This window comes from Bidens hawaiensis, unplaced genomic scaffold, assembly GCF_021521415.1.
Source record: "Bidens hawaiensis isolate Kalapana, Puna unplaced genomic scaffold, B.hawaiensis_p1.1 tig00039988_1, whole genome shotgun sequence".
Classification (NCBI taxonomy): Eukaryota; Viridiplantae; Streptophyta; class Magnoliopsida; order Asterales; family Asteraceae; genus Bidens; species Bidens hawaiensis.
This window is the reverse complement of record NW_027497038.1, coordinates 113019-128584: the sequence shown is the minus strand read 5'-3', so window position 1 is coordinate 128584 and position 15566 is coordinate 113019. Positions and strand designations below refer to the sequence as shown.

General features: G+C 35.2%; 1 protein-coding gene across 1 annotated transcript; it reads right to left on the bottom strand.

Moving 5' to 3' along the window:
* Positions 1–909: 909 nt before the first annotated feature.
* Positions 910–12722, bottom strand: LOC143591710 (uncharacterized). The gene is made up of 8 exons (XM_077071839.1): positions 12663–12722; positions 12179–12380; positions 11632–11811; positions 11143–11279; positions 2384–3436; positions 2092–2245; positions 1594–1670; positions 910–1562 (listed from the first exon to the last, which is right to left on the bottom strand). The coding sequence occupies exons 1-8, from the start codon at positions 12720–12722 to the stop codon at positions 1068–1070; spliced, it is 2358 nt and encodes a 785-aa protein (XP_076927954.1). The 3' UTR covers positions 910–1067.
* Between the last annotated feature and the right edge of the window lie 2844 nt (positions 12723–15566).

The window sequence follows — 15566 nt, the reverse complement described above, 5'->3', positions numbered from 1 at the left end:
AACCATTTTCTTTTCTTTTATTCTAATTACCTTTATTTTCTTTAGTCTAAATGTGTGTGTATTTAACGACTAACAAACAAATAATTGTCTGATTACCCCGTTCGGGATGATCCAATGACAAAAGGTTACCGCTAGCTAGTCTAACCCAACCGTACATATATATTTAAGTACTAATAGGATGATAAACATTTTTAAATAATACTTAGTATCTGACATCTGACTAAACTTATTACATTCGGTAATATAATGAAGTGATATAAGAGCATTCCCGGCAAATATTTTATCTTCAACTTTATAATTACACTAAATATCACTATTTATTTATCTCTTATTTTTAATTAAATAATAGTTTTGTATATCCTTATCATTACATTTTGTCTCCTACGCTTACGGCCACTTTGAACAAATATTAAAAAAAATCAGAATATGGATAGTGTTTTTCTAAATTACTCATGAACATTAATATGCTCATTTTACTCCACTTACCACCACTATAAAAAAGGGTACACACTCATACAATTTAGAGAATCTACTTTGAATGCTCTAGCACGTATTTGTCCGTGTTTTATAAATCGGATCACTCATTGATTCGGTTGTTTGGGAGTGGTTTTACAAAAACAATTTATTCTATAAATCATATTAATCTAATATTTAACAAAAATATAAGAATCAAAAGAAAGATTCTATAGTTAAATTGAAGACGGATTGAAAAAAAAAAAAAGAAGTATGCTACGAGGTCTAGAACATGAGATTCGGTCCCCATATGATGATGACGACGAGATTCCTCTCTATTTCAAAACTGAGCATAGAATACAATATATACTACATAGACAACTCATGACATTGGGCAGATAACACAAACAATTTAGATGGTTTACGCCAAATCAGTTCATAAGAGTTAGTTTTTATGCGAGTTTACATATGGCTACGTGTTAGGCGTGTACTTGTAAATTCGCCTACACACCACGTACATTTACCAACGTGTTTATAACATGAGGGTCAGTGATTCAAGTCATTGCTTCTTCCTCTTGGTTAAAATCAGACCTAAAAAAAATACCAACAATTTATCATGACAGAAAATCAACCACTATTTCATCAATCAACACAGTTAATATGTCGGTTCCAATAACCGCGCCTTCTTCGAAACCCTCGGCTTTAAAATCCATCCATTTCCCGTCTCCACTACTCATGTCCCGATCCACCACCTCATCCACCATTAACTCTTCCATACTTCTCCAACCGCGTATCTGTTTCTGTATTTCATCTGCCAACAAACCCTTCTTTTCAAACACCGTTGACCACTTTGACCATTCGTCATAACTTCCACTCAGCCCGCGTGCATGCATATCTTCCAAACACACCCTCACACAATCAAACAATGTCTTCCTTTGTTGCTTTGACAACGGGCCAATGCATTTGTGTTGACTCTCCAATTGGTCACATAGATCCACACTTATAACCTGGGTCGGGTCAAAATCAAGATCGTCTAGCACCAACTCTGCATGGTTAAGTATTTCTTTTATGTATTCCAATTCCCGTTGTGCTGACCATTTTGACATGAACGTGAATTCAAATACTGAAGTAGGAAGTGACGTTGGCTAAATCTAGTAATTCTAACTCCTCAGCAAATAGTTCCATGTTTCTTGTAGCAGACATATATTGTGTGTTTCCTGAATAATAACCTTTAACGGGTCAAATGAGTTATGATAAATGTTTTAATATGCATAACATAAATCACTTAATTTTAAAAAAGCTGCATAATTTCTGCAATAAAATCACATACAACAACAACAATATTAAAAAAAAAAAAACTACATAAGATAGAAATAGTTAATGAAAGTAAATGACTTTTAAAAGAACAAAAAAAAAGACATTTGAGTGACTGGAACACTTGAGAAACCAGGTTATCGTTGTGTAACATCACCCCTTTATATAAAATTTTAAAAAGTAGGATTAAAGAAGAATTTGGTAGTCAACCCAGTTTGTTTTGACCAAAGCAAAGGAACAACTTGTTGCACGGCCAACACACTCATTTTACCGCCTCTAATTTTAACATACACAAAAAGCAATAACCGAAATTAGGAAGGTTACCGTTGCTGGTTAAAGTGGTTGTGCTGTTAGATGTGATGCAACTGTCATTTGACAAAGACGGTTCCGGGCTTGCACTAGTGCAAGCATGTTCGTGTTGGTGCTCGTGTTTTATCCCACTTTCATAGTTTTCACTGCGATCTGTCACTTCAACTCCCTGAAAACATAATTAGATTTAAGCACAGATATCATTGTTTACATAAGATGTTTTTCAGCTAATAATATTACTGCAATTTGAACTTTAAGTTAAATTGTGTATTGCATTGTGTCCACATTATAAAGTTATGTATAATACCTGTGAATCCATTCTAGCATCCATCATCTGATCGACTAACGAGACATCAGAATCATGTTGAACAATAATCTTGTCCTCAACTAAAGAAGATAGCTCCTTCAGTTTCTGCTCCAATAAAACACTCAAAGCATCACTATCAATCACGGGTGCGATCTCTTTATCCTCTTGAAACAGGGACCGACTCTTGACTGCAGGTTGACCAGAAGCCTCTGAGTCAATCTCTGGTTTCTTAATAGGTGAAGTAAACGTGAACGACACCACATCCATCCCACTATTCCTGTCCCAGTTTGAAGGCCCATCTATAGTAATATTACATTTAACAGACCTTTCTTTGTCCTTAATAACAACACTTCTAGTAGCATCCCCATTCGTTTGTCTTTTCCCAGAAATATTCTTTGTTGTAGACACCGATTCAGATGTCACTAACCGAGGTTTTGGGGGTGAGTTTTCAACCGCCTTCCTTGACTTCTTGACCTCCTTACAACTGCTTGTGGAAGTTGTTTTTCGGCCATGCTGATATGGAACCCTAGGTTTTGAATTCGTGTGATCTTTACGAGATGCAGTGTTTTGCTTTTGATTGTTCGGTTTGAGTACTTCAGGGGTTTTACCTGATCTACTCTGTACTCTTTTAGGTGTACTTCTTTGTTCCTTATCCAATTGAGCCGAGACCGACTTAACATCATGTTCCTTTTGCTTCATGGTACTCCTACTATTTCTTGAAGTAGACCCCTTGAATTTCTGAATACTTGTTTTCCCTGGAGTAGCAGATTTATTCTTGTTCTTCAAAACCACAATTTCAGACGGACATGTTTTGGGTCTCGGTGATGGTTCAGGAAGTCTGGATGTTCTATGTGCAGCTTCCATTTTCTCTTTTAGATCGCGAATTCTAAGTGGGACAGAAGTAGACCTAGAAGATGGTAATCTTCCGGTACAAATTGACTGGGGACTCTGTTCAATTATCTTGGAAGCTTCCTCCATAATAAAAGCTGCATTCTTTGAAAGAATGAACCCGGGACTCTTTTTGATAGGAGATAACATTTTGTGGTGAGTAATCTATCTTCAACTGGGTTCCTTAGAAAACCATCAAGCTTATTTCGCATACCACGGTCTGCAACAGTTTCAGAGTCGGCGATGTGTGAAAAAGAGTGAGGGTTAAAAGCAGGATCAGAAGAATCTAGTCCCATAAGTCTAGCCACCACCCCGGGGGCTTTGGTTACACTTCCTTGGACTCTCGTCTAACCTCATCTACATATATTCAAGTCACAAACATTTCAGTTGTATGTTTTTCAATAGAATAGAATAGAATAGAATAGAATAGAATAGATGAATTAGCCTTAGAGCATTCTCATCCCACCCCTCTTTTTATGTGATGGGTGTTTTTATAATTTAGTGAGTGAAGAGTTTTTATATTTTAGAGAAAGTAGTGATTTTTCTGTATATTTGAAAAGTTACTGTTCATCCCCTATAATTTTTTAATATATTTTGAAAGTGGTTGTGAGTGAAGGAAAGAGAAAAGGTAATGATAAAAGGTATAAAAAATATTATTTAATTGAAATAGAGAGAGAAAATATAGTGAGTTTTAGTGTAATTTTTGGTTTAGGAATAGAGGGTGAGATGAGAATGCTCTTAGTTGTGAATGGCAGATTCAGATCTGGGTGGGATGATAGTCTAGTCTAAGGTTTTGTTTTTTTTTGGACTTTTGGGAAGATGTAAATGTAATGTGAGGAGGTTGGAATCACGAGAATGGAGTGTATTTTCAAAATAATAATAATAATTCACATTGAATTGAATTGGGAATGCCGAGAAGAAGACATCCCCTACCTACCTGCCCTTAACTCTTTCATCCACGTTCCTTTCTTATTTCTTAATTGGCTCTTTTATATTTCATGAAAACATCCAAACGATTTATAATGAAGTGGCAGGTAAGCAGGCAATAAGCTGCGTCGCAACCCTCTTTTGGATAGCAAACCCAATCCAACTAAAAACAAAGTTTTGATTCTTATGGGCTGATACGTTACTATACACAACTTTCTGAACCATATTCAAAAGGTTCACGACATCCGGAGCTAAGAAACCAAAAGTGTCAAAGGCGAAGGGGATAAACACGTGTTGATTCTCCAAACAAGCTATCTCGTGTTTAGCAACCTTGCCCGATGCCGCCTTCAATGCTGTCTGGCCTGCTATAAATCCAGTGTCCATAATCCCAACAAAAGGGGACACTCCTGTGAGATCGACACAAGTGTGTTTTCCCCCTACCCACCCAAAAACAAACGTGTTTCTTAATTAAACAAACAAACCTAATCCAAATATTATCATTACTCTTTTTTGAATCCATGTATTACACTATATATGTCATGAAATTAAAGATAACAAATAAAAAATAAAATATATAGTACAAACAATAATTATGAAAAATAAATGAAATAATGTTATGAATTCAATACCACTATGAGTTCGAAGAAGCATTAAAAATATATCCAAACAGAATCACAACAATAATAAAACCAAATGAATTACAAGTACATAAAATGATTGATACATGTCATATGAAACTAACTAATATGAAAAGTTGTTTTTATATATGATCATATTTCTTTTGTTGAAAAATGTTGACCTACAAATTTTTATATGAAAGTACATAAAATGATTGATATATGTCATATTTCTTTTGTTGAAATTGATTATGTGATAGATGTTTATGAAGTCAAAAAAAAAAAAAAGAAAAAGTTATTGATGGTTTCTAACTCGGATATATGATTTTTCTAGAAAAATAAAACATGAATCGTTGGACTCTAAATTTTTTATTTATTTTAAAATGATTATACTTAGAATATTATTTTTCAAGATTCAAAATTAAATAATCATATAATTGAAAATTTGAATTAAATAGCATAATTAAAACCTTATACATATATGAAATTGAGAAGCTTTGTATAATTCAAACTTAATTCATGAGTCCTTATTGTTTAAAAATGTTGACTTCTTTAATAAATACTAAGGTATACATTAAGCCTAATTATATTTTACATATTATCGAGTCGGGGGTCTAGCCGGAAGCAGCCTCTATATCCATATGAGGTAGAGGTAAGGCTGTTTACATCTTACCCTACTCAGACCCTACCATAGCTTTGCTATTGGTGGGATATACTGAGTACGATGATGATGATGATGATGATGATATTTTACATATTAAATTGTTGTAAATGGTCATTATTTTGTGCATAATATCTTCAAATATATTAAAAAGGGGTTACTCAATAGAATAGTAACCAACTTTGAAAGTTGTTCTAATCAGGTTACCGATAAAACTTTTGTTCCAATCAGGTAATTGAAGTTTTATTTTTGTTCCAATCCCAGATATTTTACATGAATAACAGATAATCTAGGTTTTTTTTTAATTTTTTAATTTTTTGACTTTTGCATAATAACATTACCCGGATAGTAGGTAATGTTTTTAATTTTAAATTTCTGAAAATTTGCAAAATAAAGTTCGAAAAATTGCAATAAATTGCGAAAATTGAAAAAAAATGCGAAAATGTTCAAAAAGTTTTTTTTTGGAAAATTGCAAAAAACCACCATTTTATAAATATTACATCCTTTATAAATAATACCAAATTTTTAACAAAAAATTGAAAACTTACAATCCTTTTAATTATATTGTTATATAAGAATATGACTAAATAATGATAAAATTTCAACTTTACCATGTCAAAATAAACCAAAGTATACAAAAACATCTAGAATGCCGAAACGATCAAAATACACCAAAAACCTTAACGTGTCAAAACAAACCAAAATAAATCCATGTAAGGCCCCGTTACCGGTTCCTCACTTTAACGTTGGATTTACTCATAAACGCAGTTCATAATATCAGAGTTAATAAAAACATTCGCGGAATATTAAAACATTCAAACCATTATATTACATAACCATCCTTTCTTGTCTTAATGGACATTCAAATTATTTAAACATAAAACATTGTCTTTTAAAACATCATAACATAAAACTTCATTGAGATGCCAGTGTCTTCAAATCCATGCCATGTGCTTCCCCTCAAGCAAGTTGCCTCATTCTACTCACCTGCGTGCATACTAAAAGTCAGCTACGCTGAGTGAGTTGTAGTTAATCAGACGACATACAATACATTCACATACTAGCATATGCACCCGGAGGTACATACCTTCATATCTTTTTACACACTTACTTACATACGTACTTTCATTCTTTCTTTCGTACTTACTTACATACTTTCATTCATACATATACGTTTTAAAGAGCATTCCGCCCTATAACCTTCGCCGATATTATTAGGGTCGGTTCCCTACGTTCGCCGAATTATTAAGGTCGGTTCTCTACATTCGCCGATACTATTAGGGTTGGTTCCCTTCATTCGCCGACATTATTAGGGTCGGTTCCCCACATTCATGCTACTATAACATACCTGTCATTTACATACTTTCCTTGGCGATATGTGCAATCTCCGAAGAGCGTTCACGTACCAACAACATTTCATACATACATTGTTCATACATCATACATATTCATACATACGTCATTCATACATCATGCATATCAATCATACCTTTAACTAACACTTGACGGCACATTAAATATCCGAAGATCGTTCACGCACCGTCAAGCAATCGTCATACATAAATCATACAAGGCATACACTTACCACCTAAGGTAAGTGTATTGACTATCACATCGAGTATGCACACAGCCCCGAAAACATAACAAGGAAGTGGGGCTATAAACTCACCTCAATTCGGTTGCGTTCACCGTTTACGGTTATTCCCTTCTTGAGCTGTGCACGACTAACTGTATAATAATTATACGTATCAATAAACTATCACTACACATATCGTCTTTCTAGTTTAATTATTACCCTCAACGAACACCGGGGGCAGCGCCCCTGGCAGCGGGGTTCTAGGGGCGGCAGCCCCTAGCAGGGTCCAAGGGACAGAGCCCCTGGCTGGGGTTAAGCTGCCAGGTCAGCTTGGAAAAATTTTATTTTCATTATCTGTCTTAACACATTTTCCATTAGGATTTTGAATCATTAAATAATTTGCTACTTAAAGTCCAAGGGCTTCTTTGTAATTAAATCATTCTTTTCTAAGTCCAGAGACTGTTATTGTCATTCCGTTAAACTTCTAATTCGTTACTGGTTCATAACGAATTGGCTTATCTTAGTGAACTGGTTCCTATAACGAATTGAACCCTTTAACGAACTGGACTCCTTAACGAATCAGTCCATATAGCGAACCGGTCCAAGTAGCGAATTGGACTTTCTAATTCGTTATTTCTTTTAACGAACTAACTATCACGAATCAAAGGGTAATTCGTTACCCTTTCCCTTAACGAGTCAGACACGAACTAGAGCTAGTTCGTTATGCTCCCTTATACGAATCAACTAACGAATCACCTTTTAACTCGTTAGGTTTCCATAGCGAACTAAGGTTAGGTCAGGGAATGTCAGAACATTCCCTGACATTCTTACCTCGTATTCCTCTTTTCCGGCGCCGTCGCCGGAAAACCGCGGATTCGCCGGAAAAACGAGTTTTAACTCGTTTTTCACCGTTTTTCATCCCGTTTGATCCAGATCTGAGCTAGGGTGATCCCTAAGCTCATATTAGTTTGGTTTATACCCGATTCCACCCGGATCTCGTGACGTAAACGGTTTAACGGAGTCGGCTCGTTGTTTCGTGTTTATATCTAACAGTTTAAGCTCATACAATATCATACTATCATACCTTGAATCGGTGGTTGGTTTCCTTCTTGATTTCTGCTAGAGAGAGACTAGAGAGAGAGCTTAAGTGTGTGTTTTGAATGGTGTATGGAATATGTGTGAATGAATGAAAAATGGGTATTAAGGGTTTATATATTTATTGGTCATGGGCTTAGCCCATGGTCTTCCCTTCCTTCCTTCATAACCCAAGTCCATAACCCATATTCATTTACCTAACACTAGCCCGACTCGTAATAATTCCTATTTCATTTAATAACCGAAACTAGAAAAACGGGATGTTACAATCCAAACGGTTCTGATACGCCCAAATGGATCAAAATACACCAAAATACCCCAGAAACATAGACGAAACACACCAAAAATGCACTCAACCGGGTATACGCACCCACTCTACCCCCTCGCGGGTCACACTTCTTGACTCAACTTTTTTATTTCTACCTTTTGCTCTTGCTACCTTTGGTTGCGGATCTTTTTTCTCCTTCATGTAAGACCTGATATTTTTTCTAGTTTCTTTACAATTTTGACAAGTCATTTTTCTTGCAGTTCCAACCTTTTTGTTCTTTTATTTTTTGTTCTTCTTTTCTTTCTCTAAAGGGTCTTTTTCCTTTTTATTGTCGATCTACCGGGCATTTGTCTTTCTTTTGGAGGTAGGGGTTTAATATCATATGTTTTAGGCCAATGCATACTTCCCTTCAATGGTTTGATACGATGTCTATATGTTTCCTTAAACATGTCTTTTGTAAACCAGTTGTTGACATAAGTTTCTGGGTTTATGTTGATGAACCCTAAAGCTGTTAGCCTGCTACTGTGTAACATCCCGAAATTTCCAAAATAATATTAATTAAATTATTTAATATTGGAGGGAAAATTTACTCGGGTTAATGGGAAATAATTAAATAGAGTAGGAGTTGGTATGGGTCGGGCTATTGTTGGATAATGGATACGGGTTATGGACTTTGGTTATGAAGGAAAGAGGGAAGGACCATGGGCCTAAGCCCATGATCCATAATTATATAAACCTTAAATCACCATTAATCCTTCATTTCTCATATTCCATACACCACCAAAACACACACTTAGCTCTCTCTCATCCTACTCTCTCTCTCTCTAAGCCGAAACCTAGAAGAAGAAGAAGGAGAAGGAAAATCAGTTTACGACCCAAGGTAATGATAGTATTATGTTGTATGAACTCAACCCCGTTAGATTTAGTCATGAAACGACGAGCCGACACCGTTAAACCGTTGAAGTCACGAGATCCGGGTGGAATCGGGTATAAACCGAATCTAAGATGAGCTTACGGATCACCCTAGCTCAGATATGGATCGAATGGGATGAAAAACGGTGAAAACGGTGGTGAAACGGCTGAGATCTCGTTTTTCCGGCGAGATCACGGATTTCCGGCGATGACGGCGCCGGAAAGGCGGCGCCGAAAATGTTGTACGAGGTTAAGAGAATGTCAGAGAACATTCTGACATTCCCTGACCTAAACCTAGTTCGTTAACGGATGCTTAACGAACTAGAAGGTAATTCGTTATGTGATTCGCCAAGGGGAGATAGCAAAGCAGACACAGTTCGTTAATTAGTTCGTTAAGGGTCCAGTTCATTAAGGGACCAGTTTGTTATAAAGGTCCAACTCGTTATGGAAGATGACGAACCAGAATAACGAACCAGCTAACGAATTAGCTAACGAATTAGAATAACGAATCGCATGATGTTCAGATAACGAATCAGATGCTGATTAGAGGACGAATTAGTTAACGAACCAGATCACTTAAGACAACGAATTGGTTAACGAATTAGGCTTAATTCGTTATAAGGAATGAGACGGCGAATTAGATAATAACTTAAAATCCTAATGGAAAATGTGATAAGACAGTTAATAGAAATAAAAATTTTCCAAGCTGACCTGGCAGCTTGACCCCAGCCAGGGGCTCTGCCCCTTGGACCCTGCTAGGGGCTGCCGCCCCTGACCCTGCTGCCAGAGGCGCTGCCCCCGGACCCCCGTTCGTTGTGGGATATATAAAGATAGACATACGATATGAGTAGCAATAGTTAACCGATACATGTAAATATTATACAGTTAGCCGTGCACAGCTCAATAAGGGAATAACTATTAATGATGAACGTAACCACATTCAGGTTAGTTTCTAGCCTCATTCCTTGTTATGTATTCGGGGCTGTGTGCATACTCTTGTGAAGTGTGAATACACTTACCTTAAGTGGTAAGTGTATGCTATAATGTTTGATGTGAAATATTTACGTATGTTATGAATGGATGTCTGTTGGTGCGTGAACGATCTTCGGATATTGCGCGTACCGTCATTCGGGAATGATCCCCAAGTGGTCATTAGTGTGCATATAAATGTTGTGATGTAACTTGATTATTATATGAATGACGTGATGACATAAAGTGTGTTGTAGACAAGCAGGAGTAGGGTGTGATAGAAGTGGCAAGGGTCTAGTAAGAGTGTTAGTGGCATGACGACAGTACGTGGTAGGGAAAGCCTATGCGTGACTTCGTTATTAAAGTGGCATAACGTTATTCGTTATTAAAGTGGCATAAAGTGGCATAAGTGGCTAAGCTGTAGGGGTAATTAAGAGGTTAAGTTGTAGGGGTAATTAAGTGGTTAAGCAGTAGCAGGTTAGACGGTGGATTATGTGTCTTCGAATACGCATATGTTGTGTGTAGTGGTTGTATGACAAGTTGCCTGATTAACTAGAACTCACTCAGCGTAGCTGACTTTTAGTATGTACGCAGGTGAGCAGATTAAAGAACTAGCATGAGGATGGCACATGGCATAGAGTGAACGGCTGGCATCTAATGATAAAGGAAATAATGTTTTAACACAATGTTTCATGTTATGATTTAAAGACAAGTTTGTAATGATTTGTAAAGAATGATCGAAGTTTTATATTCCGCGAAAGTTTAATTAACTCTGATCTGTAAGAACTGTGTTTATGAGTAAATTTGACGCTAAAGTAGGGCTACCAGGAACGGGGACTTACATACTGTATGAACACAGGGGATGCTTGAAAATTGCCATGATCTGCACGTGCACATTTGTTCCTGAATCTTCACTACATATGCATTTTTTTTCACTCCTTTATTCAAATATGTTGTTAGCGCTTGGAATAACTTCATAGTGCCTACATTATCAACCCAAAATTCTATTAAAATTCATAACACGATAACAAAAAGATAAAAATATAACCATTACCTTTGCTTCTTTTTAATATCTTCTAGTTTTTTTTTTCCTGATTATAGGGCATGCTTCATGTTCAAATCTTTCCGATTTTTTCGCCATTAAGAACATTCTACGCATAACAAATCTTCTAATATCTTCTAACATACAGATAATGGGCTTCCTTCATGCGGTTCGTATGCGTGAATTAAAGCTTTCACTCATCCCATTCTCGAATGCATCACATTCCCTACCAACTTCAAAAAAGGCTCTTGACCAGGTAATCGGATTTCTTTCCATAAGATGATCATATGCACCTTTGCTACTGGTTTTCAACTCTTCCATATGCATTTCAAACCATTGCTTACTAATAGACTTTGCAGCAGCCCAAAACAAAATTTTAGATTGAAGGCCACGAAGTTTCTTTATAAAGTTAGCATGAATGTGTCTTGTACATTTCATGTGCTCGGCACTTGGAAATACATCCTTTACAGCCTCTATAATTCCCAAATCAATAACAAAAACATAACATATAAGTTATAAATAACAACAAATAAATATGTGTTTAATAAGTACAAAATATCTTATGTTGATCAGAAATTAAAGTAAGTCCAAGTCCACCTTCCATTTCAATGTCATCCCGCAATAGATTAAGAAACCAATTCCAGTTTTCCTATTCTCAACAGACACAATAGCCCATGCTAAAGAAAAAAATATGATTAGTGGTGTCTTTTCCAACAGCCGAGAGTAATTGACCATGATTTTTCAAAAAACATCCATCTAAACAAATAACTTTCCTAAAACCATTGATCCACCCATCTTTAACAACATTGAAACATATATAGTAACTACTAAAATAAATACCTCCATTTGGTATCGTTTCCACGACCATCTTCACAGTACTCCTCGAGTTTGTTTCTAATATCTCAGCTTGATAATCTGAAAGTCTTGCATAATGTTCTTTCAACCCACCCTCAAGATCATCGAATACTTTGTCTTTTGCTCTACCACATTGGCCGGGACTCACTTTGCATTGGTATTTTTCATGATATCTTATTGTATTTTCCTAAAAACAGATTTCGGGTTTTTTAATTATTTCTTAAAACATTGTTTTGCAATCCAAGTATATGTATCAAGCGAACTTAAATCAAACTTCCTTGAGCATGTATGCTTATCATTTAGTGTTTTTATTTGAAAAGAATCCTCCCCACTAATCCTAGATGCCCAAAGCCTAAATGGACACTTCCACACTGTTTTTCTCCCCCCTTCCCGTCGTCTTCAATTTCTTCGGTCCCATATCTTACAAACAACCTATTGTGGTCGTTTACCGTCAACATTAATGGGTGACCATTTGCAACGCATAATCAGTCAACATGTCTTCCAGTTGAACGAGACTCTCAAATTTCATTAATACTACGGCCTTCGCCAATTTCTAGTCGATATTAGGAACATAACATGGATACAGAATATCTACATCCTCATAATCTTCATCCTCAACTTCATTGCATAATCTTGTTCACTTCTACTCCAATCTTCAACAGAACTGAGATCAACTTCATCCTCATCATCGTTATTAAAACAAAGTGTATTTAAGAAAGGATTGTTAACACTAAACTCATCATTATCACATATGATATCTTCTAGGTTTACCTAACAAAGTAAGTATAATAAGAGATCGTTAGTGATAAACTACAACGAAGTTAAATTAATAATTAACGAGACAATCAATATAATATTTTATAAAATATATGTATTCATCATATATGATCAATATACTATTTTGTAGAACCATTCAATTTTTGATTCTGTATCATTATTTTGATAACAAAAAGGTGATTTCCTACGCAAAATATTCATGCCTTAAATTAACATATGTATTGTACATGAAACATGTATAGACTATACAAGAACCAAACTCATGATTTAATTAATGATGTGACCATAATGATCTTATATCAAAATTAGTCAAACAAAATTGCAAAATACATATCATATACTATTATAATGATCAAGATACAAGACGATATTAATAGTATCTATCCTACTATATCATATTCATTATAATGTATAAGATTCCATCATTGTTACGTTGGGTATGACCCGGACCAGACCGTTTCCCATTTAAATAAAATTTTCAAACCCGGATCCCGGACCGTATATGAAATAAGGGACGGGTTGATGGGTTTGGCAGGACGGGTTCACGGGTTTGGCTCATGGAATTTTATCGAGTGGCTGGCGTGCACATATCAAGAAGAAAATATAAGATAAACGAACCTGTTGTTGTTCAATTGGTATTGAAGCTATGTTGTCGTCATCGTTGGATTCGCCTAATTCTTGCTCAACACTGTTTGTGGAATTTGGTTCTTGATTCGACATTACGATATGTTCTTGATTCGTAGTAGAGGGTGGATTGAAGAAGAAGAAGAAGGTATGGCTGATAGGATTACGATATGTTCTTGATTTATAGAGTGTTGATTGAAGAAGAAAAAGAAGATTATATGGCTGATAGGGTTTTGGAGATGGAAGTTGATATGAATCGACATTCTGTTTTTCAAAGAGATATTTATTTTATTATTTAAAAAAATAAAAAACTAGATTACCTGCTGCTATTCAAGTAAAATATATAGAACTGGAACAAAAATGAAACTTCAATGACCTTATTGGAACAAAAGTTTTTATCAATGGCTTGATTGGAACAACTTTCAAAGTTGGTTACTATTCTATTGGAGTAACAGAATTGAAGACTACGATAGTACCCGTGTTACACACGAATGGAATAAATCTTTAAAACGTCATATATATATACATGGGATGGTTCATGTGAGAAGTAAAATTATAGCGAGAAGTGCGAGAAGTAGATCTGGATTGTTGTTTACGTGTAATCAATGGTATATCATAAAGTGGCATAATTGTAATTAATAAGAAGATTGTATTTGGTAAAAAGGATAGATTTGTCATTTGTGTGCAGTAACCCAATTAATTCAAACGTACATATCCTCATTAGTTTCCCCTTTTCACTCCCGAATCTCATGGAAACATCCGCTGAATCATCTTCTCAGGATATGTGATTCACATAATCTTCCATTTTTAAAAGATTGTTCAGTGCACTAGGATACAGGCTGGGTCCGGAAAACACTAATCACTGTCGTTTTTTGTCGAACAAAATTGGGGTTTTTTCTAGGTTACCGTCTCACAAGCTTTCAATTAAATCAAGGTTAATTGTCTTCTTTGAGCCTTTTTTTAGAGTTAATTTGTAACATCATTACGGTTATTACACATATGCACCTACGTTTAACCTTTTTTTTATTGTGTTGATCATGAAGATAAATAAGGTTCGACAAACAGTGGGGTTTTTTTTAGGTAAAAACGAATAATATTTACATTAATATACGAGTTCATATGGTTCGACATTTTAATATAATATTTAATTTGTGCAAGTTTGTTTTGTTTTTTTTTTATTATAACTTGACATGCACTAATATCACGGTGAATTAGGATGTATACATGTAAAACAACCATCTAGTTTTGTGATGAATGGTGTGTAGGATGCAGTAACTATGGATGGTTTGTTGTGTAGGATCTCATATTTTAATTTATGAAAAGGTTGTCTGGTTGTGATGCTATTGCCTACTTGTGTAGGCATGGATCTTTAAGAGTTATATTATTGTTTTTGTGTAGTACATGAAGCTTCTGTGTAGGAAGACACTTGTGTTGTCTTGTTTATTGAGATGTAATAGTGTAGGTGTTACATGTATGTTGATAGTAATTTTATATGGTATATTTGTTGTGTAGCATATAGACATTTTTTAATTAACAGTTAAACAACTTAGAATATAGTATGCTACGTTAGACGTTAGAAGTCATTTTGTATGGTATATTGTTTTTGGTAGGATGGTTTTTTTGCACTGGATCTTTTTTAAATCTATTCGCATGTGATAGCTACTAATCAATTCCTTCACAATGTCTAGTACTAAGTTCATTATATATGTGAAGATATTTATACGTGTGATAAATGTCACTACATGTCATTTGTAAAGGCATACCTATATAGGTGCTCATTGTTATTTATTATGTGTTGGTATGACACATAAAGTGTTTGAAGCAACATAATATTTCCAGTGAATGAATCACTATGTTAAAGTGTACGGGTAAGATTTTTGTATATAACTACACTATTAAGTGTATGAAAAAATTGTTATGTTGGTTTGAATAATAATTTTATATTTATTAGTTATTTTTGCGGTTGTATATA

Coding starts and splice junctions, on each gene's coding strand:
- LOC143591710 (XM_077071839.1), bottom strand. CDS start 12,722: ATGAAATTTGAGAGTCTCGTTCAACTGGAAGACATGTTGACTGATTAT. Junction 1,671..2,091: donor AACCACTTTAACCAGCAACG/GTAACCTTCCTA, acceptor GTTATTATTCAG/GAAACACACAATATATGTCT. Junction 1,563..1,593: donor AATTACTAGATTTAGCCAAC/GTCACTTCCTAC, acceptor TTTGAATTCACG/TTCATGTCAAAATGGTCAGC.